The sequence below is a fragment of the Eptesicus fuscus genome, chromosome 15 (genome assembly GCF_027574615.1).
Source record: "Eptesicus fuscus isolate TK198812 chromosome 15, DD_ASM_mEF_20220401, whole genome shotgun sequence".
NCBI classification, from domain to species: domain Eukaryota; kingdom Metazoa; phylum Chordata; class Mammalia; order Chiroptera; family Vespertilionidae; genus Eptesicus; species Eptesicus fuscus.
This window is the reverse complement of record NC_072487.1, coordinates 21,680,320-21,708,235: the sequence shown is the minus strand read 5'-3', so window position 1 is coordinate 21,708,235 and position 27,916 is coordinate 21,680,320. Positions and strand designations below refer to the sequence as shown.

At 37.0% G+C, this 27,916-nt stretch overlaps 1 protein-coding gene across 1 annotated transcript in view; it reads left to right on the top strand.

Moving 5' to 3' along the window:
• CCDC171 (coiled-coil domain containing 171) overlaps positions 1–27,916 on the top strand; it is a 245,552-nt gene that overhangs the window by 136,917 nt on the left and 80,719 nt on the right. Inside the window, exons 21-22 of the mRNA XM_054727636.1 lie at positions 21,313–21,458; positions 23,362–23,416. Coding sequence (XP_054583611.1) covers positions 21,313–21,458; positions 23,362–23,416 — 201 coding nt within the window. The remainder of the gene's footprint in view (positions 1–21,312; positions 21,459–23,361; positions 23,417–27,916) is intronic.

Below are 27,916 nucleotides of genomic sequence, written 5' to 3'. Positions count from 1 at the left end.
GCAAGCACTCTATGGTTAACTCTGAGAATGCTTTTATTTCTTGTTTCAATAGGCCCGTTTTTAAATTAGCAAGTAGTACATTACACCTTAAAGGGTAATCAAATATTTACTCTCTGAATGTGTTTTCTTTAGTTTTCATTAATCTGAGAATTAGTGGTGGTTTCATTTCAGAAATATGTAATTTAACTGTGATCAATTGTAGTAGCCAAGTTTAGAATATTACATTTGTAATGACATGAGCATAAATATAACTGTTTTAGACTTTAGAGGTAATTATCTAATTACATCTTTATATCTCTGACATGATTGCGTGGCAATGTTTAAATAATTTTAAAGGTAATTTTACTCCTATGTAGGGCTATTTATTCTAAATCATTAAACCATTCTGTTTATATGAAACATTTAATTAACAAGCTAAAGTTTTATTTGGAAGATTAGTATATTTCACTGTTCCATCACTAACTTAACATGCTATTTCAGAAAATACCAGTGTTTACCAATCTTGAAAAATTGCATTTAACTTTAGTATTTTCACAATTAAAAGGTCACCTAATGAATGATTTTGTATGCTTTGATCTTACGGAATTCTGGCAAGTATTATTTACTGTGTTTTAATTTAAAAAATAAGGTAGTATTAACCTCTATAAAATTAGAATGCCTGGAACTGTAATGAGTAAAATGTACTTGCCTGTTTTGTCTTTTGATAGCGAAAACCTGGCTAAATTCCAAAATGTAGTTAGGGAGGTATATGTACTCTGCAAGGATTATTGTTAAGAGTACCAACAAGAAAAATCACTATGATGGATGAAACAGGAAACACCTTTATAGTGCTTTTATCTTATTTCAGGAGTAAAGTCAGAGTATCAAAGCAGACCAAAACCATAAAGAGCGCATCTGTGATGGAAATAGAATTCATCTGTTTTTCTGATCTGAGTCCTGTGACACAGAACAGACATTGAGTCCTTGTGGAATTTAGAATCATTGATCTATATAGAATGTGGATTTAAGGCTTCTATGCTGTGTCATGGATAAAAGTCTTAAAAAGAGGCACCTTTAATAATGGAGGAGGTTTGACAAAATCCCCTGAGTCAGATGGATATGTATTTATATGTGACTATCAGCGTAAGAAATATTAAGGCCCTTACTGTATATATTCATCATTTGATAAAACATTATAAAATTGATTAATTTCCCATCCTTGTTTAGTAGAGCATATAATCAATTTCACGTACTCTTATTATGATATCCCATATATAAATTTAAACTAAGATTTTGTGATGAAAATTATCTTAAGAAAATTGTGTCAATGCATTTTTTGGCTACCTAAAATTTATACAAATTCTGTTGAAAATATTGGGAAAATACTGATTAAAAATGTATTTCTGTTGCCATTTTGCTATATACTTTTCAAAATTTTAAATATACACATATATTTACATGCGTATTAGAAATATATCAATCATGTAGATTTAAAATATGTTTTAAAGTAGTGTTATAGTATTCTTTTTAATTTTTATTTCTTAAAAATTTTAATTGAACTTATTGGGGTAACATAGTTAATAAAATTATATTGGTTTCAGTTATATAATAGATAATCTGTATATTGTATTATGTGTTTACCATCCCAACTCAAGGCTCCTTCCATCACCTTTTATCCCCCCTTTACTCTCTTCTACCCCCTCCCACCCTCCTTTCCCTCTGGTGATCACCATTCTGTTATCTGTGTATATGAGTTTGTGGGTTTCTTTTGCTTAACCACTTCAACTTTTTCACCCAGCCTCCCAAACACCCTGCCCTCTCACAGCTGTCAGTCTGTTCTCTGTCTCTATGAGTCTGTTTCTATTTTGTTTATTTTGTTCATTAGATTCCACACATAAGTGAAATCATATGGCACTTGTCTTTCTCTGACTGGCTTATTTCACGTAGCATAATACTCTACAGGTCTATCCATGAAGTCGCAAATGGTAAGGTTTTCTTATTTTTTTTTATGGCCGAGTAGTATTCTGTTGTGTAAATGTAACGCTGCTTTTTGATCGACTTATCTATTGATGGGACTTGGGCTGCTTCCAATTCTAAATAACACTGCAATAAACATAGGGATGCATATATTCTTTTGAATCAGTGTTTTGGGTTTCTTAAGATACATATCCAGAAGTGGAATCACTAGATCATAAGGCAGTTCTATTTTTTATTTTTTGAGTTAACGCTATACTGCTTTCTACTGTGGCTGCACCAATCTACATTTACATCAACAGTGCATGAGGGTTCCCTTTTCTCCACATCCTCTCCAACACTTGTTGTTTGTTGATTTATTGATGATAGCCATTCTGATAGGTGTGAGGTGATATCTTATTGTGATTTTAATTTGCACTTCTCTGATGACTAGTGATGTTGAGCATCTTTTCATATGTTTATTGATGATCTATATGTCCTCTTGTAAAAGTGTCTATTTAGGTCCTTTCCCATTTTTAATTGGATTGTTTGTTTTTTTTGGTGTTGAGTTGTATAAGTTCTTTATGAATTCTGATATTAACACCTTATCAGATGTATCATTGCGAATATGTTCTCCCATTCAGTGGGTTGTCTTTTCATTTTGTTGATGATATCCTTTGCTGTGCAAAACCTTTTTAGTTTACTTTAGTCCCACTGGTTTTTTTTTTTTTTTTTTGTTTCCCTTGCTGGAGGAGATACAGGGTTGGGCAAAACTAGGTTTATAATTGTGAGTATGCAAAACACAGTTTTTCTTGTATTATTATTGTACTAGGGGCCCGGTGCACGAAATTCGTGCACTGGGTTTGGGGGTCCCTCAGCCCAACCTGCCCCCTCTCACATACTGGGTGCCCTCAGGGGATGTCCTACTGATGGCTTAGGCCTGCTCCCCACGCTCCTTTGTGGGAGGCAACCGGGCTGATCAGGGGAAGGCACCAGCCCCATCACCCTGCTGCTGCAGCCACTACCAGTCACCACAGCCACCAAGGTGTTTTCATCAACACGGACTACAGTCCCTTCACCAAGAAAAAATAACAACTTTCTTTAGGCATTTTCAAGATGTGTCTTTCATAGGATATGCATTTTTTTTTTTAATCCTCACCTGAGGGTATGTTCCCATTGATTTTTAGAGTGTGGAAGAGAGAGGGAGAGACAGAGAGAAACATCAATGTGAGAGGAACACTTTGATTGGTTGCCTCCTGTATGAGCCCTGACCATGGGTGCCAGGCTGGGGGGCATGCAGGGACCCCTGGGCCGCACACAGCGGTGGCCGCCAAGGGTCTCCACACACCCTAGAGGCCAGCAGCCAGCCCCCCATCATGTGCGCCAGGCTGGGGGCGTGGACCCAAACTGCCTCTTGGTGCTGGAGCATTCCCAAGCGGCTGGGGGCACTATGGTGACAGGGGATGTTTCCGCCCCGCCCCGCCCCGCCCCCAGCCCCTTGGCTCCTGCACCTATAGGCTCAAAATGGCCAGGGGGCGTTCTGGGACCCCTGCCACTCAGGACCTAAGCAAGGGGCCTACAGGCTCGGACTGGCCTGGGTCCTGAGGATGTTTGCGGGACCCAGCCCCTTGGCGCCTGCACCCTTAGGCTCCAAGTGGCCAGGGGGCATTCTGGGACCCTGCTGCTCAGGACCTAAGCACGGGCCTACAGGCTCTGATCGGCCTGGGTCCGGAGGATGTTTATGGGACCCAGGCCACTCAGGACCTAAGCGCAGGCCTACAGGATCTGAGAGGCTTGGGTCTGAAGGATGTTTCCCAGACCCCAGACTGCTGCAAGTGTTTGGGGGGCGGGAACATTCCCGCGTCGCTATGGCAACACGGGAATGTTCCCGCCCCGCCAAGGCTCCCAGTGGCCAGGGGGTGTTTTGGGCCCCTGCCGCTCAGGACCTAAGCGTGGGCCTACAGGCTCTGAGCGGCCTGGGTCCGGAGGATGTTTACGGGACCCAGGCTGCTCAGCACCCGCATATGCAAATTAACCACCATCTTGTTCGCTCTGATTGGCTGTGGGCGTAGCGAAGGTGCGGTCAATTTGCATGTTTGTCTATTATTAGGTTAGATTATTTTCCATATGAACAATTATAAGCCTACTTTTGCCCCACCCTATATATCAGAAAAAATATTGCTACAATAAATGTCTGAGATTTTAGTGCTTATGTTTTCTTCTAGGATTTTTATGGTTTTGAGCTTGACATTTAAGTCTTTAATTAATTTTGATTTTATTCTTATGTATGGTGTAAGAAGGTGGTCTAGTTTCATGTTATTGTACATATCTGTCCAATTTTCCCAACACCATTTATTGAATAGACTATCTTTTCCCCATTGTATGTTCTTGCCTCATTTATCAAATAGTAATTGATGATAAAGTCATAGGTTTATTTCTGGGCTCTCTATTATGTTCTGTTGATTTATATGTCTATTTTTATGTCAGCACCATGCTGTTTTGATTACTACAACTTTGCAGTATAGTTTGATATCAGGTAGCATGATAGCCTTGCTGGGTAAAGTAGCCTTGGTTGTATGGCCTTGCTTTCTATCACTTTGAATATTTCATGCCAATCCCTTCTAGCCTAAAATGTTTCTGTTGAGAAACCAGCTGGTAGGTAACTGTCTTTTTCTAGTTGCTTTTAAGGTTCTCTGTTTGTGCTTAACCTTTGCCATTTTAATTATGATGTGTATTGGTGTGGGCCTCTTTGGGTTCATTTTGTTTGATATTATGCATTTCCTGGATTTCTGTGTCATTTTCCTTCACCAGGTTAGGAAAGTTTTTAGTCATTATTTATTCAAATAGGTCCTTGATCCCTTGTTCTCACTATTTCCTTCTGGTACCCTTATGATGCAGATGTTGTTATGCTTCATGTTGTCCCCAAAGTCCCTTAAACTATCCTCATTTTAACAAATTTGTTTTTCTTTTTGATGCTCTGATTGGGTGTTTTTGTGCTACCTTGTCTTCCAAATAGCTGAATTGATTCTCTGCTTTTTCCAGCCTACTTTTTATTCCTTTTAGTGTATTCTTTATTTTATATATTGTATTCTTTATTTTATGTATTGTATTCTTTATTTCTGACTGGTTCCTTTTTATGGTTTCTATCTTCATTTTTAAGCTGTTGCAGTTCTCACTAAGTTCCTTGAGCATACTAATAACCATTTTTTTTAACTCTATCTGATAAATTGCTTGCCTCCATTTCATTTAGCTCTTTTTCTGGAGTTTTCTTCTGTTATTTCTTTTATGGCATGTTTCTTTGTCTCCTCATTTTGGCTGCCTCTTTGTGTTTGTTTCTATGTATTAGGTAGATCTCCTATGTCTTCTAGTCTTGGTAAGGTGGTCTTACATAGTAGGTGTCCTGTGGGACCCAGTGGGCACAGTCTCCTTGATCACCTGAGCTGGGTGCTCCAGGAATGTTCCTTGTGTGGGTTATGTGGGAACTCTTGGTGTAATTGAGTCTTGATTGCTATTGGTCCATTTGTGTATGGGGTTGACCACCAGGCTGGTTTACTGTGAGGATCAATGCCAACCATAGCTGAGGTACTGCTGTTCAGGTGCTGGCCACATGGAGCAGAATTCACCTCCACAGGGTCTGGTGCCTACTGAGGTCTCCCTTTGGGTATTCCACTTGTGAAGCTATTTGGATCCTGCTCTGATGTTGTATGAAGCTGGCCACTGGGTGTGTTGGTTTTGGGGCCTCTTGGGAGGGACTCTGGAATCTTAGCCACTGGCCATGGGAGTGGGGCCAGCCTTTTTTGTGTCTCTGCCTTTCTTACCAGTCTTAATGTGGCTTCTTCTGCAAGCCCTTGGTTATAAGACAGAAAACAAATCTGGTCAATGTCAGATGCTGCCTGTGACTGGTCCTGGGGAACCTGTTTGGTGCTACAAAGTAATCACAGTTTGTAGCTGCCTCTGCTGATCCTGGTTGTGCGAGGGAAGGACCAAGATGTGTAACAAAGCTGGCTTTTACCAGCACTGGGCCTGGGGAAGATCAGCTGAAGTCTCAAGGCATCCCAAGATCTGCCTCTGCTTGTCTCCACCTACTGGCTGCCTTTGTGGTGGGGTGGGGTCCCAGGGCGTCATCAGGTTGAGGCTATTACAGTTTATCATAGTTTATTATAGTTTATCAGGCCCCAACAGACCAAGGTTTGGCTGTGTGAAGGGAAGGCTCTGGACTGTTTGGGTGTGCAATGGAAAAATGCCCCTGGTCCTAGAGCCATAACATTCATCTGTCCAAGATTCTGCCATGAGCCCAATCCCAGCAGGGCAAGGCTGTTGGGAGTTGGGAGAATGGGGTAGTGGATCTTCCAAGAAGAGGAGCTGGTCAGGCTTTTGGGAAGAGGGGGAGTAAGTGGCCCTTGCCCCAGAGCCACACAACTCAGTTCTTCCTGGATTGTGCTCAGATGTTGGCATGGTGGAGCCACCAATAATCAAGATGGCAGGGCCAGCAGATCTCTTGTGAGGGGAAGGCACCAGTCAGATTATGGGAAAGTGGGAGGAATGGCCCCCACCCCAAAGCCACACCACTCAGTTATTGATACCTCCTGAGTGCCCAGACCTCTATGCCCTGGCCCATACAGCTGACTCCTCAGCAGGGAGAAAGCTCCCAAAGAGTGGGGTGACAGGGAGCCCAGAGGATAGGGCTATTGCATTCTCCCAGGCTGATGCTGTATGGAGGGTAGTGCTCCATGTAAGGAAGATGACATCTGCAGTGTGGGAGAGTGACTCAGAAAACAAGGATCCCGGTGGCAGTCCCTTCAGCTCTCTCTCCAGAGCCACCAATGCCAGTCTCTCCTCATGCAACTCTAGTCTACTCTGCCCTACCTCCACCAGAGCTCAGGGTGATTGGCTGCAAATGAGATTTTGTATGTTGGCCCTTTAAGAGAGCACCTCTAGCTGACTTCTGTCTTTCCCTGGTGGGCAGAATCCTGGCTGATTTTCACAGCTAGATGTTATGTGGGTGCCTCTTCCCAGCTCTGGTGCTCTGGGCTGGGGAGCCTGGCTTGGGGTTGAGACCCCATGCTTCTCAAGGGGAACCTGGTGGTAGCTGAGATATCCCTCTGGAATCTTAGCCTCCACCCATGGGAGTGGGGCCAGCCTTTTTCATATCTCTGCCTTTCTTACCAGTCTTAATGTGGCTTCTTCTGTAAATCCTTGGTTATAAGACTTCTCTTCAGCTAGTCTTCAGTTGGTTATTTAGGTTGATTGCTCTATATTTTAGTTGCAATTCCAGTTTGGTCCTAGGAGGAGGTGAATGTAGTTTCTGCCTACTCTGACATCATCTTGGATCCCAGACTATAGTAGTCCTTTTCAAAATTTAGAAACATATTATGGCAATTTTAAAATGTCAATAAATATAATTTATTTTTAAGAAGGAATAGAGAAAGAACAAAGGGTTGCTTACATATTTTTTCCCTATTAGATCTTTTACAGTGGAATGTATTAAGTTAAAGTCATTAAAAATCAAATGACTTGCTGTGGTTTTTAATATTTAATGAAAATTCATTTCTCTTATTGGAGGTGCAATATTAAATCAGACTAGAAACTAACTTGCTAAAATATCCATTGATGATTTCATGTCTGTATAAATTCTAGAATATATTCCCAGATATAGGAATAGGATTGTGTTAGTCAGGATATCCTGTGTAACATTGCAGTAACAAATGACTCCACAAATTTCAGTGGCCTTACAAGTGACTGCTCACACGTTATACATTCCCATCATGGATCAGCTGTGCTTCTACCTCCACCCTATGAATAAGGCTGATAGAGTAGCCCATATCTTGGACACTGTGGGTCTCATGGTAAAAGGTCTCTAGGTGGGACATTACTTGTTTCATGTCTTCTAGGAAGTGACATTATTTTACTTCTACCCACCTTTAATAGGCCAAAGAAATCAGATAGGATAGGAAACATCTAATCCTCTTTCCAGAAGAAGCACTACCAGTTATAAATAACCCTGGGACAGCAGCATATACTTTCTCCTCAGGGACTGGGATAAATACAGTCCAGTACAATAACTTTTTACTTTCATAATATACAGGAAAGATGAAGAATCTGTTTTTCTGACTGGATTTAGTATAACTCTACCTTTTAACATCTGTAGCTTTTATCTCTTTTATTAGGAGGGTTGAAAACAGGGAGTCATATGTCTAGTTGGCACTTTTCTCTCTGGCTCTAGAGTTCTTAGTATAAAAAGAAAAAGATTATTTAGTGTGTTTTGCTGTATTTCTTTAAATAAGCTTGAATGTTCTAGAACAAGCATGTCAAACTCCCGGCCCGCTGGCTGCATGTGGCCCACAAAGAATATTTTGTGGCCCAGCCAATATAATGGTATGTAAGAAACGTTTTAATAAAAATTTTGTAACTTAATTTTTACAAAATCCTGTTATACATAATCTATAATAATAAAAGTGTAATATGCTAATTAGACCAGACAGCCAAACGACCTTCCAGGCGTCCTTCTGGATGACCTTTCAGATGAAGCCATGGCTGTGAGGGCCGAACGCCTTGCACGAATTTCATGCATTGGGCCTCTAGTTATTAATAACAAACTACTAACGTTCCCTAATGACTGATTACTATAAACATGTTTCATTCATTTCCCTTACATGCCTATGTGCAGGAGCACCATTTCTCTCCACTAATGCTAGAAGCGAATATTTTAGCAGCTGATTGCCATGTCATAACTCTTGTACTGACTTGTTTAGTGTGTGCAACAGGAAATATTTCGCTTTCTGAGAACAAGAAAAATAGGTTTATTTGCGTTACGTTTATTAATTTGTGCAGTTATTCAGTGTCTGGTAAGTTAATGTTCAAGAAAAAATATTAATTTTTATTAAAATGTTCTATTATTTTATGTTAACGATTACTCATTTATTTCAGCCTTTTTTATTCTATTCAGCATGTCTCTATCGAAATAAACCTATGTTTCTATGAAAATTGAAGCTTTTGTTTTTTTTGCGGCCCACTTAAACTTAAATCTTGTTTATTTGGCCCGTGTTAGCTGTTGAGTTTGACATGCTTATTCTAGAATATGTAGACTCTGTTAGACATATTCCATAAAGTATTTTCTAGGCTCCAGAAGCCATATGCCTGACATTTCAAGGAGTCACCACTAGATGGTGATCTCGCTCACTTAGAAGGCTAGAACAACTGTGTGTTTTTCTTCAGGTGAATGGGTTGGTTACAGAGGTATCAGAATTGTAAATCACTAACTTTATGGGAAGCCCCTTATAATCAAAATGGTAATATTTATGAATATATATATATATATGTATATATATGTATATATATACATATATATATACATACACACACACATATATATAATATATATACATACACATACATATATATATGTATGTATATATATATATATACACACACACACACACGTGTACACACACACTCTCTCTTTCCCTTACACAGTAAAATTGCATTTGAAGTAAAGATATAAAATAATGTGTTTTGCTGTATTGTTACTTACCAAGAATATGTGTGTGTGTGTGTGTGTGTGTGTGTGTGTGTGTGTGTGTGTGTATTTTCAACTGTTGCTACCCAAACACAGACAAAAGTTTTCCTAAGCACACTTTCTCAAGAAATTACATTGAGGCTTGGATTCATCTTTCTGCTCTTTTGTAATACTTTGTTTGAATTTGCTAACTGCTTCTGAAACTGTGGTTATTTTAGATATGAGCCTTCATCTTTATTTAAGAACCTTCTGTATTACTCAGCTTCATTTAAAAAATATAATTAATATGATTGAAGAAGGATGAAAAGCTATATATTTCACTCAGATATCTTAAAAAATAGCTTTCATAGTTCAGTTATCATGTAATGGGAAAGCTGGTACTAACCCTTTCAGTTATTTAGTCATTTAATGGTTACTGCTAGTGGTAACTTTTTTCTCACCTTCTTTCTGCAAAATAATCCAACATAATAACCAATTTGTTATTGGTAAAATGTAAAAAAAATTTAAACTATAGACCAAACAATGTGGTTCTTTTTAGAAAACAACCACTAACTTCAATTGTAATCAACTTTTTTTTTGCTTCTAAAATATATTCTTTTCATCATATAATTTTTCTGTGACTCAGAGTTTATGGCTGTCATATGATTCAAATACCTTGTAGGAATTCATATAGTTATTAGTAGAAATAAAAATATGTGGTATGTGGCTAGGATGCTGCATTTATATGAAGTAAATATTTAATATACTAGAGGCCCAGTGCACGAAATTCGTGCTCGGGGTGGGGGGGGGTCCCTCAGCCTGGCCTGCATCCTCTTGCAATCCGGGACCCCTGGGGGATGTCTGACTCTCAGTCCAGGACCGCTGGCTCCTAATGGCTCACCTGCCTGCCTGCTTGCCTGATTGCCCCTAACTGCTCACCTGCCTGCCTGGTTGTCTCTAACAATTCTGCCTGGCTGCCTGATCGCCCCTAACCACTCACATGCCTGCCTGATTACCCCTAACCACTCACCAGCCTGCCTGATTGCCCCTAACCACTCTGCCTGCCTGCCTGATCGCCCCTAATTGCTCACTTGCCTGCCTGATCACCCCTAAGCATCTCTGCCTGACTTCGTGATTGCTCCTAACCACTCACCTGCCTGCCTGATTACCCCTAACTGCTCATCTGCCTGCCTGATCACCTCTAACCACCTCTGCCTTGTCCTTGCCCACCACAGAGACTGACTCTGCCTTGGCCCCCACCACTGCGACTTCGTCCCAAAGGTCATCTGGAAGGATGTCCGGAATGACACCTGGAAGTTCATTCGGTTGTCTGGCCTAATTAGCATATTACACTTTTATTATTATAGATACTTTCTTAACAATGTAAAAGTGAATTTGATTTACTGCTCTTAACATGCTAAGGAAAACTCTCTGTTACTCCCAGGTCTTTTAAAAAATCCTTTTAATCTAGTGTATCACTGAATCTTTATACTCAAAGGTGAGATGTTATTAAACCTTCGTTAGGGTCCAGTTGAAGATGTAAATGAGCTGTTGCAGCATGGCCAGAGTGACCTCTTGTATTTATTCTAACTTGGCGGCTATAGTTTGTATATATGACCCCTGAGACAGAGATCAGAGAATGCTGCTTCACGGCTGGGAATCCTTTGGCAGCTTCCCATGGCTTTCTGTGACAATAGTTGGCAAGTAGTTAGCCAGAGAGCCCTTCTTTGAACAAAATCTTATACAAAAGCTCATAGAAAACATTAAAGCAGATTCTGGTCAAAAGAATGATGGGGGTTGGGAGTCCACTAACTCAAATGTTCCCTGAAAGATATCTTGATGCAACTCTCTGTGGAGTGCTGTAAAAACATCATTTGCAAGACTAAAAGTCTGGTTTTCGGACCATATCTGGCCTATATGTACCATTCCGGTCTTTTCTCTGCCCCTCTCAGGAGCGCCTATCCTTCAGCCATGCCCAGCCTGTACTTCTGTGCACATGCCATTTTATCTGAGAATGCCCTTCACAACATGGACTGTGGAGCCGCTTTAAAAATTTTATTTTTTTATTTTATTGATTTTTTTTTTACAGAGAGGAAGGGAGAGGGATAAAGAGTTAGAAACATCTATGAGAGAGAAACCTATCAGCTGCCTCCTACTGGGGATGTGCCCACAACCAAGGTACATGCCCTTGACCGGAACCCAACCTGGGACCCTTCAGTCCACAGGCCAATGCCCTATCCACTGAGCCAAACCGATTAGGGCTGGAGCTGCTTTTTAAACTTCTTCTTGCCTTTCTAAATCGAAAATCATTTCAGAAAGGAGTATATTTTTTGTATTTATTTATTTACATGTCAGGCTGTCTGGTTTTGAACTGGCTGTATATAACCTTGGGCAAGTTACCTGAACTCAATGCCTCAGTTTCCTCATTTGTAAAATAGAAATAATGGTATTACCTCATAGAGTTGTTATGAGGACTAATTGTATTAATGTGTGACCGAGATAAGCATTTAGGAAGTTCTAGTTGTTGTTATTATTTATGGCTTTGGCATGGATAGGCATATGATAAATGTATTTTGAATGAACAAATACAGGAGAGTCACATCCTATGTTGACATAAAGTTTTATGATCAGTGCATAAGGCCAAAATCTTGTATAGTCAAAAGTATCTTTAGGAATCCCTTCAGAAATCTCACAGAGATAGTGGAACTCATTAGTAGAAAAATGATTAAGTCATTGCATTTTTTTTTTTTTTACCTCTTTCAGTCTACCCAGTTCAATAAACTGTTTATATTTGCATTTAGTCCTTTCAAAGGGTCTAGGCTGGGCTAAATGAGAGATGACATATTCTAAACAAATTCAAAACAGCCAGATTTTCTTCCATGTTGGAAGATATTGCCATTTCTTTGGTTGGGCACCAAGGAAGAGGTTGGTTTCTTTCAGGGACCAATGAAAATACATTTTTATATGGAGATTACTCTCACTTTCACCTCCTTCTTAGAGTATTGGCAGTCAGTCTCAGAGAAATGTGGGAAGTGAGGGCAACCAGGTGAAACAGCTGGTTTTGTTGTTGGTGTTTGCTTTGTTTCTGTCACCTATACAGGCTTGCTGTAGATGTTTACAACTGGGAGTCACACCAGGGCTACTGTATTTGAATTGTTGATTTCTCTTTCAATTCCCTCCCTCTGATCTCTTCTTCCTTATCCTTTTCAGAATAAGTATAATGGGATTCTTTTAAGTCAAATACAACTCTACTTTCATACCTTTCATTAACAAATTTCAGTACTAATTACTGATTCTGGTACTATAACACTATAATATAGTCTGTATGGTGTCAATTCTTTAAGGGTGGCATATTTGGATTAAATTAGACACATCTATGGCTTTTTACATAGTAGCTAAGATTTTCTTAACAGGGCATTTAGCTACAAGTGCTGATATTATAGAGCTTGATATACTGTTATGATAGTGTGGAAGTCTTCTAATAAATATTTTAAAAGTTGAGGTTATAAGAGGCAGCTGAAATTCAAGATCTGCAGGGAAAGTTCAATGCTATTGTTGCAAATGTATAAAGAAAAAAGACAAAGAGAACTCCATTGCTTTTTGAAAGGTTTAAAAAAAAAGCATTAGCCCATATGGTCTTGAATTATATAAAATTCTATACTGCAATGGCTTGCTATAGAATTCAGTCTTACTTTGCAAATATTTATTTTTTATTTCATTAGTACATTTAATAAATGATGACAGTGATCTTATGTTCACACAGGGAATCTTGAATTGTGCATGCTTTGATTTTTGATGTGGAAATTCTCTTATTGTATTACACTAAAATCCTTATTGGAGTTTATTTCAATATAAATAGGTAGAAAGCACGAAATACCTTACTGACTTTACCAAGAACTTGATAAATAAATAAAATATTGTTTTCACATTTTAATGAGGATTCCCAGTTAGTGGATTTTATGGGAAATCTGGAGAGCTGGTTACTAATATTATTGTGGTGCAGGATAAAGAATAAGGGTTTAGATTTAGAAGACCTGGGCTCACATTTTGGCATAAATGCATTTAGTAGTTATATTACCTTGGGAACATTACTTCTATGACTTTTAGTTTCCCTACAGGTAAAATAGGGAGTGGGTCTAAGCTGGCAGTTGGATATCCCTCAAGGGGTCCCAGACTGCGAGAAGGTGCAGGCCGGGCTGAGGGGACCCCCGCCTCCCCCCAGTGCACAAATGTTGTGCACCGGGCCTCTAGTTATCTATATTTTTTCATATTCTTCTTAGACAGTTGTTTTAGGTAGTTCTCAAATGACTTTAAAACATTTCATTCTAAATCTACTTCTACAACCTAAATCATAGGTTGACTCATTTAAATTATTGCTAGGGAATTCAGAACTTTTTAGACCTCCACATAGCTAGGATGATTAACTATGAAGTTTTTGGGTAGCCCGTAGCTGACGAAGGTCCAACAGAAGAATCTGTGTGTGTTCCATCCCCATTGTATTTCTTAGGCATTCACTGAGTGAACTTAGAGGTCAGGTGAGAGCTGATTTTATTACAGCAGCAGCATGATGCTTGTCACCTGCTGCTAGTTTCTGCCTCAGAAGGCCTGTAGGACAGTCAAATGCAGTTTGCTTTATACTCTGAGAAAACATTACTGCCGCATTACTGCTTACATGCCATGCGTCACAGTACATCTAGCTACCACCTGTCTTTCTGTACTTTTCTGGATATTTTCTAGTTGAGAAGGCTCTCATGACTCTCTTTATTATCCTCCTTTTTTTGTTATTTAGAATGTGTTTTAACTATTTCTCCCCCATTTTACCTCATTATCATCTAACACTCTTAGCTTACCGGAGTTTTATAGCATATATGTGTGGTTTAGAAAAAAATAACATTCAATATATTTTGAGCACTTTTATTAGTTTCCTTTTTCTTTCCATTATATTTTACTACCGATCACTTTCACTTAGTTTACTGGGAGGAATATTGATGGAATATAGGAGAACATTTTTAAAGGAGTATGTGAGAATATGATACTAAGAATCATGAAGCATTATACGTCAAAATCTTACAGCATACTCTGAAATTTGGAAGGTGAATTTTCATTGCTCATCTGCTCCATTGTTTTTGATAATCACTTACATGCTTATAAAAGTAACTTATTTTATCTTTGTTTTTAATTTCCTTTTATCTTTTTCAAGTGTGATAGAAAGTGATTTTTTAATAAAATTATATGTTTATATATGTATATTTATAAATGATGATGTAGAAATAATATGGAAACATAAGTGACCACATATAGGTGGGGATTTAATTATATGTAGTAAATTTATTTAGCCTCTTATAGTTTATAGGACACTTCCACACCTGTTGTCTTACCAGACATGTGAGTTCTAATTAGGGTTGTCACTCATTTATTCAACCCCCAAAGTGAGTAAAAATTATTTAAAGATCTTCAGCTTCATTTTATAATGTCACCTACCTTCTGTATAGAACTATTATTAGAAAACAATAAAATATAGTGTCCCTAAGGAAAATAACTTAAAATTTCAGAACTTTTAATTCAAGTTATACATATAAAATATAGACTACAAAGACTGAAATATATTCCTATATTAATTTTACCATCTGTTACTATTTTATATTTATTATAAATTTTCTAGTTGCTTATCTCCCAATTTTTTAAGCTTTGTTGTAAACCATGTTATTCTTTAGTTTTATCCTTAACTTGTGTACTCAATTATTATTTTAACTTTATACTTTCTGTAGCAACCTATATGGTTTGATCTACCCAGCAACTATTCAATTCTTGATTAATATAACTTCTAGTTGTCACATTATAATAGTAGGACTGAAGACAGTACTATTTCCTTTTCCAACATTAGTCTTACTGTCCTGAGATGTTTCACACACTTTATCACAATCTAGGAACATTAATTCAAAACTTATAGTCAGATAACAGTAAATTAAAAAAACATATTATACCAGTAGTTGTTTCTTTCCCCCCTGACCTAGGAAATGTAGCTTAGTTCTTTATGACAGGTGTGTTGTCTTGCCTTTCATTTTGTATGACTAACTTTTATACCGAATTGAATAAGCCATTAGCTTTTAGTCTGTAGGAATGTGGATCCATAGATATTTCCCATTAGACAAAAGGAAATCTATACAAGCGATATCCCCTGGGGCACGGCCTTCCTACCTGGCCTAATGGTCTAACGCTCTGCTGTGCTGTACCCTTATGAGAAAGAACTATGTTGGATGATTCCCTTAACATCCAGAAATATTAGTTGGAGAATTGTGCACAGTTTCCAGATAACTTTAACTTTTGTACTATACTACATGTATTAATCAAACATTCTGATTCAGGGAATTCATGTTACCAATTTTATAGTTTTGAAACTATTGCAAAACACAAATTATTAACTCTGTATATTTATAAATCTTGAGTAGTTTAAAATTAGAGTTTGCTGAAATGAGACATACTATATTTAGGTAGCCATGCTGTTTTCAGAAATGTTGCTTTATTCAAAAAAGATCTCCACTGATGATGGTTGCACAGCTCTGTGAATATACTAAAACCCACTGAATTGCACCATTAAAATGGGTGAGTTTTGTGGTATGTGAATTATATCTCAATAAAGCTGCTATTTAAAAAAATTCACTGAACAAATTGTTCTCACAGGTACAAACTAATAGAATTTCAAGTTGTACTTACAATTTATTTAAAACATTTTTAGTCTTAATAAACATTCAAAACTTTAGAAATATGTAATTATATGTGACTTAAAATAGTTTTGTGTTCTTGTTCAATAGTAATACATGTTATTATAGAAAGTTAAGAAACTATAGATAAGACAAAAAGATTTCAAAATGTCTGGGTCTTTTAAAAGATATTTTATTTATTGATCTGAGAGAGAGGGAGAGAGGAGGATGGGGAGAGAGAGAAAAAGATCGATTTGTTGTTCCACAACAAATGGAGATGGAATCTGCAACCTTCGTGTGTCAGGACGACACTAACCAACCGAGCTACCCGGCCAGGGCAATGTGTGGATCTTCAGACTTTCACCTCTACTATGTATTCTGTCTCTGAGCTGTCCCTACACTTAACTACAGTCATGCGCCATGGAGACAACCTCTCAGTCAACAATGGACTGACTGCATGTGCAGTGGTGGTCCCATAAGGTCATAATTGAGCCGAAAAATTTGTATCGCCTAGTGCAGTGGTCGGCAAACTCATTAGTCAACAGAGCCAAACATCAACAGTACAATGATTGAAATTTCTTTTGAGAGCCGAAAACCGACTTCTGCCCATGGGCCATGAAGTTTCAATCGCACTGTACGTGCGCGCCCGCACGTGGTATTTTGTGGCAGAGCCACACTCAAGGGGCCAAAGAGCTGCATGTGGCTCACGAGCCGCAGTTTGCCGACCACTGGCCTAGTGATGTGGTAGCCATCATGACGTTGTAGCGCAACACATTGCCCACATGTCTGTGGTGATGCTGGTGTAACGAACCTGCACTGCCAGTCATATAAAAGTATAGCAATACGATTACATATAGTGCACAATACTTGATAATGATTATACATGACTGTTACTGGTTTATGTATTTACTGTACATACTATTGTATTGTTTTACTTTTTATTGTTTTAGAGTGTACGCTTTCTACTTATAAAAAAGTGTGCTGTTAAACAGTATGTTGTGTTACCCTGCCCGCAGCTACACATCATTTTCTCTCGTGCTTTATTTGATCTCATGTGTTTTATAACTTTAGTGTAGGCTAAGTGGACAGTGTTTATAAGGTCTGCAGTAGTGCACAGTAGTGTCCGAGGTCGTCACATTCCCTCCCCACTCACTCACTGACTCACCTAGAGCAACTTCCTGTCCTGCAAGTTCTATTCATGGTAAGTGCCCTGTACGGTGTACCATTTTTATACTTTTTATACCGTGTTTTTACTGTACTTCTTCTGTGTTTAGATACACAAATACCACTGTGTTACAATTGTAGCGTAGTAACATGCTATACAGGCTTGGAGCGTAGGAGCAACAGGCTGTATCATATTGCCTATGTGTGTAGCAGGCTGTACCGCCGAGGTGTGTGTAACTGCACTCTCTCATGTTCACACGACAGCAAGATTACCTAACGACACATTTCTCAAAAGGTATCCCTGTCGTGAAGCAGTGCATGACTGTACTTCCTTGCCATCCATACTTTTCCTGCCAGCTTTCGTTAGTAGTAAGTGGCTTTTCCTGGCCATCTCAGGAAAACACCCAGGTGTGAAAATACCTTTTTATAAGAAGAGTTTAGTGAGAGCTTTGGCTTTTTCTCCCTGGACCATGAGAGGTATACATGAAGGCGAGCAACAGCATCATTATGTAAAAAGAAATACAATAAATACCTTGCAGAATAGTTTTTGAAATGCAGTCAGTTTGGGATTTTGTTATAAAATTTTACTTTAAAACATTTTGGATTTAAAGTGAAAACTTGGAATCTTAAATAAATAATATTGTGGCATTGGTATTTATATAGCTGGACTATTTCTTTGTCTTTAAAAAAAAACTCTTGTTATCCTATTTCGCATTAACTTTCTAACAGCTAAAATTGTTCACAACAGAGTTTAAAGATAAATGCAGTATCAGGCTTTGAATTCCTTTTTTTTTTGGTAAATATTAAGACCTGAGTACAAAATGAGGGCTGTATTGTGGATTAAGTGAAATATCTCAAGGCTGTGCTGTTCTGATAACTGAACCTGAAGTGACCTTTCTCAGACACAATTACAGAGCTGTATGTTTTTCCTTTAATTTCATCAGGGGTTTAATTAGTATACAAATAAAACTTCCCTTATCTTCCTTTCTACCTAATTGGCTTGTCTCCGCTTGTATATGAAGTATGTGAAAGTGGGCTGTAATTAGGGTGACCGTGTTAACCTTTTTTCCTCAAATGTACTGTTGCCTAAAGGCCTCAAGGCCTGAAAACAGCGCGTTGGATTATTGCTTTGCAATCACTATGGCTGTCCCACAGGTTTTCTCATGAGCAGAAGGGCTTTGGGTGCTGCAGGTTCCCACTGCTTAACAGGATCTTCATTCTTCTCCCCACTAAATGTTTATTGATTATCTCGCTGTTCCAGGCTCAGCCTCCAACAACTTAATATCAGGTGACAGTCAGGAGAGTTCTCCAAGTAATTAGAGTTGAGCATTGGGGGAACAATTAGGAGCAGAGTTATTAAACTTGATTTATCCTATTCTCTCCTGAACAGTTTCTTGGATATCAGAACATCACACTTTCACAATCTACCCTGGTTGAGAAATTAGTGGCTAACCTGCTGCTTATCATTGTTGCCTTGCTGCCTAGAGGCACACCCTCTTGGTTTCAGTCATTCAGTTGGAGATATTAGAGTCCGTAAAGTTTATCATAGGTTTTAATTAGGTAAATCTGAACAGGAGAAAAGCTGAATTAAAAACTATATGTGTATAAAACAGGCATTATATACGATTCAGGTACATACACGTGTGATACATACACGCACACAAATGTAAATACATTTTTCTTTCTTGAATGCTCACTGTTAGGATTTTAAAAGAACTACTTTGTCATCAAAAACAAGAAAGGTGAGTATTAGAGAAAAGACATTATTGAATCATTTTTTTTTTTTTGTCTTGGTGTTTTGCGTCTATCTCTGTGGACCCATTGATGTGAATAGCTTCCATTGGGATGCCCCTCAACTCTTTAAAATGAGAATTCTGTGTGTATTTGATATAAAATATAATGATTAAAAACAACTTTTATCTCTTCATTTTCACACTAAGGAAGTATGGGCTCTGTTACGTTGTTTATACCACTTTCTGTTCATTTTCTGTGATTTCAGTCTTGGGATAGGCTCTTCAGCTCTGCCTCTGGAAGTGAGCGTTAGAAGCGATTGGCAGCTCCCTGCATTGCCCCTCTTTAAAGAGGAAAATGAACGGAGATTGAGACATGTAGTAGAAATTTTAATTTTATGAGTTACATCTTCTTTGAAAGGGTATCCTGGGATTGTTGAAAAGTCAAGTGTGGTTTTAGAATGACTCCAAAGTCATGGGTTCACTCAGATTGGACCAGCGAGCTTCTATTATGTACAAGGACAATATCCTGAATACCCCTCACAAATATACACCTCTAGTCATGAGTTACTGAGCAAAAGAATTTGAAAGGATTGGCACACATCTGTTATTTCTGTGGGAAAAAGAATCCAAGCTTTATGTGTAACTGACTGGTGGTGGATCATTAGTTTTATCTTCATTCCTGAAAAATGCCATTTTTTAAAATCTGAAATATGTCAGAAATACTGACTTTAAAATGACTCAAATATGGGTTTTATTATTATTTTTTTTAATGAAGAAATCGCATGATGCTTCAGTGCCTTTAAATATCTTAACTTTGGCACAAAATAAGTAGGTTTACTGTGGCTTTTAAAATTTGTTCCTTGTTATCTTTTTTAAGTTGGTTTGAATCTGACTATTTCTATAGTAGGATGGTGTTAAAGATCTGTTATACTAAAGATTTACAGTAAATTGTAATATTTAATAAGTAATCACAGTTTACTTATTTTTAATTTTTTCACGTATTTGTCCGGATAGCAACTTGACTATTTGAAATGTGAAACACTAAATTTAAAAATTCAACATTTGAAAATACCTGATTTGATGGATGATTGCTTTCATTCACTAATATTTAGAGTGAATTCATTGTGTGAGCTCCAGCTTGAGTTTTTTATACTACCAATTGTGAACGCACTAAAAGAATATTATTAGGAGAGTTTCAAACATGAAATTATTGCATTTTGGTTATTCTTTACTGGATATTTGAAGCATAGTTGTGACTGAGCAAGAAGAAAAAAATTATGTGTATGCAGTCAATCATTCAGCTCATTGTCCAACAAATTTAAATGAAAAACTGTTTGATAAGCTTATATTTTTGAAATTTCATAGGCAAAGGAGTGAGCAGATTTTTAGTGCTAAGAGATACTCTGATACCTATACTATTCTACATTCTAGAATTTAAATGAGCTCTAGAAAGTGCTCCTTTAAATTGTGAGTTTCTCATTCTAAAACTTCTAGCCCTAAAGTCAAGATAAAGTTGTATTCTTGCATCTTGAAATTTTTATGCTAAGAGAATATTTAAGATTAAAGCAAATAGCAAATAGCAATGAACAGATTTTATACTTCTGCGACTAGTACAATATTTATGGAATATAAATAATTCCATCTGCAAGTATTATTTATACCTTTCTCTGTTGAAACATGTTGATCACATTGTGTTGCTATCCTGAACATGAGAGCTATTTATAGGAAGTAAGCGAATTGTATTTTGGAGTTCAGTTTGTCCACTGACATGTCTATAGCAACTGTTGTAGATAGATTTGGAAAGACAGTAGTGGTATTTTTAAATACTGGGTTCCCTTTTCTCTTCTAGGTATCATAATCCCCCTTCCTCTCCATCATATGCATACTTTGGGCATATGATAGTTCTGGTTTTAAATAGACTCTAAATTTCATGTGCTTCCTCCCTCTCTTTATTTTTCATCATTAAAAGAAAATGCAACTGGAGATTTTTATAAGCAGATCTTTTTTTTTTTTTTAGTAAGAATAAAATGTGTTTGCTTTGCAGTATTTTAAAAAATAAAATAGAGTTGTGTTTTGTAGCTGAACATTTTTCAAAATCTTATTGGTTCTATCATTTCTAATTAGTAAGTATGTAAAATTTTTGCAGAAAATTTGTTAAGCCTTGATGTGTAATGACCCAAGTCTACTTCTCAGTCAGTCTGTATTCTTCTTTGTTTAATAGCCTATGGCATAAATTGAAGTTAATTATCAGGGCTGACAAGTAACTCTGTTTTCTGTCTGCTTGCAGAGTCTCTCCGAGGCAAAGATGGAGCTGAGAAGAAAAGATCAATCTCTGCGTCAGCTCAATAGACATCTTACCCAGCTGGAGCAGGACAAGCGTCGACTGGAGGAGAACATCCACGATGCCGAGAGTGCCCTCCGCATGGCAGCCAAGTGAGCATTTGGACCTTGGGGAGATCACTTAAAACAGACAAAAGATCAATTCTTACTTTCATGCTCCGGGTTTTAGCCCTGGATAATACAGTGTTAGAAAACAAAAGTACAGCTGTCTCTCTTTGAAATTCTCTGATATATCCCCAGAAAAGAAAACTCTTCACTCAACATTCTAAATGTATACTTTACTGAGAAACTTCAGAAAAGTATAAGTGTCTATATAACATCTAATGAGGTGAATTTGGGGCTCCGTTGTAAGTGTTACATGTTTGAAACCATGCTTTTATTAATATGAAATGTAAGTCTCTTTATTTAAAAGTTTTGCATAGTTTCTTCTATGACATCTTCCTAACCCCTTCTGCCCCACTTATTTCCAAATTTTGCTCTGCATATATTATAATATACTAATATTGCAAGTAGTATTTCCATAAGAATGTTAGTATACAATCAACATGTATATCATAGCATCTTTCTAAGTGCACTAAAACATATTGATCATTGAAAAGTCATTTAATTTTATAGCTGTCTATTCTGATATGTTAAATAGAAAAAATATACAGTTTTCAGAGAGAGCAACTATGTAAATGTGATGGGAGTGTTTTTCTTTTACCAGGTAATCAAGTTGACATACACCATGAAGTTCAAATTGGACAGTTCTCTTGGGCATTTTTATTTGTTCCCCACATTAAATTACATGGAGTACTCTAAGACAGTCCTTTGTACAACAGCATGGCTTAAAGAAAATCTATTTATGGATTAAAGAAACATCTAATTTTAATAAAATAAGTGTTTTCTAAATTTGGAATTCTGGATTCCTATACTTACAGAAATGTACATATTAATACTTGTTAAATGCTTATCATGAAATGTGAATATAGTCTGTAGACTAAATCATAGGATGGAAAATCTGCAATCTTAGGATATCCACAGCCTTGCCAGTGAACTTGGGAAATTGCTCATACATAATGAAAAAATCAGTTTTCCAAGACCAAAATGTGGCATGTTTGAAAAATATAAAGCTGTATAACATTGTATCACTGTATTAGGTGTATACAATTGTCATTAAAAAAACTGTAAATTTGACTAAATCAGGTTTTTGTTTTCATTGTTCAGTCTTAAGTTTCCTCAGGCCAAATGAGAAGGTGATTTCTAGTGTGCCTTATAGTTCTGAAAATTCTGAGATTAAGGAAAACAAGGTTATAAAACCTTCAGATTCATATTATATCGAAACATTGCTGCTAATTCAAGAATTTGGCTTGTCTGTGAAATTTGAAGAGCTAATACATTGATTGCTTCTGGTTTTCAGTCTGTAATTTAACATTACATTTATGTCTTCAGCATTTTCACCCAAACTTCTTATTTAATTATTAAGGCCAAATTCAATATGCAAAGCCAGTAGAAGAAATTAGTAACTTTGCCTAGTTCTAGTCAAGGTCATAGGCAGTTTTTGTGCATTTATTATAGCACAAAATGACTACAGAAGGAAAACATTATTTTGCATAGTATGGCCATTTATAATATATCCCTACCACTAATATTTAAAATTTTTTATTAAAAATAAAAAGAGTAAAAGTTTAGCCTATTCAGTATATTTTAATTCATTAAATAACCATGATTTTATTTTTCTTTCTTTTTCACTTCTTTAACTTCTAAGATGCCCTTAAGAATTTTTCCCTCCTCTAATCTATGACAGGCAATATGATTGAAGATAAGAGTTAAATATGGGGAAAAAAAGATTTAACGGTGGAGCTATACCAGTGAATATAGTTAGGTTTTATGCTTTTAGAAGGAGTGCAATGATAACTAACCATTATTTTTCAACTGTAGCAACTTATATTAAAAATGTGTAACATTTGTAGTAAGGTTTGGGGTTTAATAACACCTAATCTTTGTTTCTTTCTAGAGACAAAGATTGTGTTGCCAATCATATGAGAACAGTAGAAAATATGCTTCATAAGGTACTGTAATTTTTCTTAAATATTGTTCAACTTGTATTATGACACAGTTCTCCTAGTCATTATTTTTATTAAGCACAGACCACTTTAATTCATTTTGTACTTTCTTTAAAAATAAGTGAGCAAAAGGTCATTTCAAATGACTGAAAATTTGTATTATACAGTGCTACATTGCATAACTTTTTCAGAATTTACTTCGTATACATGATAAAACTATGAAAATAGTGGTTTCCCCAAACTGATATAATTGCACTTGAATTATTTGTGGTCTTTGCTGAATGAACCAGAGGTCATTAAGATTCTTACATGTCTCATAATCATAAAATGTTTGACCACACTGTCTAACCTCTCACCACTCTTAAACCTACTATCCTATATATCTAATCTAATAATAGACAAATATGCAAATTGACCGCACCTTCGCTACACCTAAGCCACGCCCACCAACCAAGCCACGCCCACCAACCAATCAGGACGAGTATGCTAATTACCCCAACAAAGATGGTGGCTAATTTGCATATCAAGACAGCGTCCAAAGAAGCCAAGAGCTGCAGAAGGGAGTAAAGCTTCAAAGAAACAAGCAAGCGGGGGGGGGGGGGGGAGGAGAAGGGCGGGGCGGAGGCAGGGCCGGGGGCGAAGGGAAACGCGGGCGGGCTGGAGGAGAAGGCGGGGCGGGTGACAAGGGCGGGGCGGAGGCGGGGCCGGGGGCGAAGGGAAACGCGGGCGGGCTGGAGAAGGTGAGCCGGGTAACAAGGGCGGGGCGGGGGCGGGGTAGAGTGCAGCAGGAAATCCTATTGCAGGATTTTTCCTGCAACGGGAAAGCTAGTGTATATATAGACAGAGACATAATGTATTGTATTTGGCAATACTCATATATCTTAGCTAGGCAGTAATGTTTTCCAAGTTGTAATTTATGTTCTTACAGGAATGTTTTTTAAAGTAGAAATTTAATATATTTAATAATGTTATATTCTTAAATTTGATTACTTCTGTATGGTAAATTGACTTTTCATTTGCAACGATGAGCAGCATTATAAAGATACTATGTTATTACTAATAACTTAATATGTTAACTGGCTTTGTATTTTATTAGCACTTCAAATTCAAAGATGATGTATTCACTATTTCACTATTTTAAAAATAGAGGAATGTTATGTATGTGTTTCTGTTATTGTCTAATTGACAATTTGTTGAAAACATAAATACCTAGTACTTTTAAGATATATGGAATTTATGAATGAATCATATTTAGAATAATTTTGTCAAATATATTATATAGTATAATTTAAGGAAATATTTAATAGATAGTAGCAAACTAATATTTAATACATTTTAACATTTTGGAAACATTAGGCCTCCATATTCTTTTATATTTTGATAATGACTAGCATTATTTTATATCACTAAAGCATTTGGAAAAAACATCTAATATTCTGAAAGCTATTTTTTAAAATAATAGTTGTTTGAAATTATAATTTCTCCCCCTCTCACCTCTCATTTAAAAAAGTTTACACAGTCAGTATAGTTTAAATATAGTCAAAGCAAACTCATGTGCTGGAAATCTGAAATTTAGATTTGTAGGAAAAGAGACATTTTTGGTTAGATATTTTTTGTACTGTGGGTAGGAAAAATCAATTATGTCATGTATATATGGCATACCTTTTTATACAGTTAATGTTACTTTTGACATCAAATTGCTTGTTCTTCTTCCCAGCTAGAAGAAAAATGTGTTGAATAGCAGCTATCTTAGGCAATGAATATTAACAGCAGAGAAAAACTATCTTCAATATAAAATACATATCCTTTCCTTATGAGGATGGACAATATATTTCAAATATAATAAAGACTGATTGCAATAGGACAATTGTAATCATTCAGTTCTCTTATCTTTCGTTTTTTTTTGTATCATATGGAAAGAAAGAAAGATGTCTGCAGCTTTGGACTATAGCCACTGTAGATTTACTTTTGCTTTATGGCTTTTCCCTTAAAATTTAATAATTATTTTGATTTATGTCTTTGGAATTTTCTATTTATATAGTGGTTTTTAAATTATCAATTACTTTTAAAGCTTGAAGTAAAAATTTAGGAAAGTTTAATTGATTACTGGGCTAATTCTCTTTTAAACAAAGTTTGGGTGAGAATGAATGGATCACAAGGAAGTGGCCCAGAGGGTTTCTCTGAAGGTCTCAGGTTGGTGCAGAATGTTGCTATGTAGACATGCCAAAGTTCACAGTTTATTTTTCTGGGATTTTGGACTGTCTAGTAGTAGCATTTTGGTGTCTTGGAGAAACTAGGAGTAGTATAGAAGGAGGAGTGTCCAGGCTCTTTTAAGGGACAGTGAAAATGGTTGTGTTTACTTCCAAACTCTTTAGCACAGTTTACCTATTTAAATTTTCTGTTTCTTTTTTGAGTCAGTTTTGGTAGCTTGCATTTTTTCCAGGAATTTGTCTATTTCATCTAGCTTATCTAGATGAAATAGACAAATTTCATCTGGAAAGTGAACATGCAATTGTTCACTTTCTTAGAATTGTTTTTATTTCTATAAGATCAGTTGTATGTCACCATTTTTAGTCCTGATTTTAGTAACTTATTAATATTTTTTTCTTGGTAAATCTAGTTGAGGTTTGTCAATTTTGTTGATCTTTCAAAGGAAACACATTTAGTTTTCTTGATTTGCTCTATTGGTTTTCTCTTCTCTATTTCCTTTGTCTCTGCTCCAAGAATTTATGTCCTTTTTTTGTTTGCTTTGGGTTTACTAGTAGTTTACTTTTCTTTTTTTAATTTTCTAAGATGGACCCTTAGGTTATTGGTTTGAGAACCTCCCCTCCCCTCCCCTGTCCTCCCCTCCCCTCCCCTCCCCTTATATTTAGCCAGCTAGACTCAGTTTAGATGATCCCAATTTTGTTAGAAATATCCAAAGAATCACATTCCTTGGCTTCATCAGTGTTACAGAGCTTCTTCACAGTCTGTTTTATTTGATTCTTGTTGGCCTTGACATCCACAGTGAACATAAGTATATTGTTGTTTTCACAAGTATGTTGTTGTTTTCTATCTTCTTTATGGTTGATTCGGTAGTCAAGGGGAACTTGATGATGGCATGGTGGTCAAACTCATGTACTTTGGGGTGGTCTTCCAAGTATATTTGGGCTGCCTTTGGAGCTGCATTGTCGTGGTCCATTAAGGTGGGTGACATGAGGATCTTCTCTTTTTGTGTGTGTGGCTGTGGACTCGTATCAGCATTGCTTTCTTTGCCTTTAAAGCCTTTGTGTTGGCTTTGGTTTTGGGAGGGGCAGGGGCTTCCTTCTTTGCTTTCAGCACCATTTTCATGAAAAGCTTTTTATTTATTTATTTTTTTAATATAGTCATTTACGGCTATAGATTTCCACATGAGCACTATTTTCATTGCATCTATAAGTTTTGCTATGTTGTTTTTCTCTATCTTTAAGTATTTTCTAATTTCCCTGTGATTTCTTCTTTGATCTACTCATTGTTTTAATTTCCAAAATATTTGGGCATTTTTTACATATCTTTTTACTATTGAGTTCTTATGTAATTCTGTATGGTTTGAATAGATACTTTGATTTAAATTCTTTTAAATTATTAAAGTTTGTTATGTGGTCCAGAATATGGTCTGTCTTGGTAAATGTTACAGAGCATTAAAAATGAGAATGTGTATTCTGCTGTTGTTGGGTAGAATATGCTCTATATATCTGTTATGTCTGATTAACTTACAGTATTGTTCAAGTCTTCAAGTTCCTTGGATATCTTTTGTGTAGTTGTTTAATCTGTTAATGAAGTGAGATTTTGAAGTCTGACTATTATTGTTCAACTCTTTCTCCCTTCAATTTTGTCAGTTTTTGCTTTATGTATTTTGTGATTCTGTGGTTAAATGCATGTATATATAGAAATTGTTATATCTTCTTGGTGGATTGACCCTTTTATAATTTTATATCTTTCTTTGTCTTTTGTAAACCTTTTGTCTTAAAGTCTATTTTGTATGATACTGCTATAGCCACTGCATCTCTCTTTTGGTTATTATTTGCATGGAATATTTTTTCTATCCCTTTATTTTCAGCCTATCTGTGTCTAAGGTAAGTCTCTTGTAGAGAGCATGCAGTTGAATCATGTTTTTAAATCCATTCTACCAATCTCCAACTTTTAATTGGAGAGTTTAAGTGGTAACGAAGGACTTTTACCCTTTCTTATATATGTACTAGTGACCCAGCACGTGAATTGTGTGAGACCCAGACCCGCGGGAAATTGCGCGAGACTCAGGACCCAGACCCTGCCACGCCGCGGGACTCCCCCAAGTCCTGCTGGCACCGTGGGACTCCCCTGAGTCCCTCAGTGCTGTGAGACCCAGAGTCAAGTCCCTGCTCATCCACGCACGCCTCGCTGTGCACGCAGCCCTGCCCACCTGCATGTGCCTTGCCATGCACGCAGCCTCCTGGTGACTGGTCTTTGGTCATTATGGCATTAGGACCACTGGGTTTTAATAATATA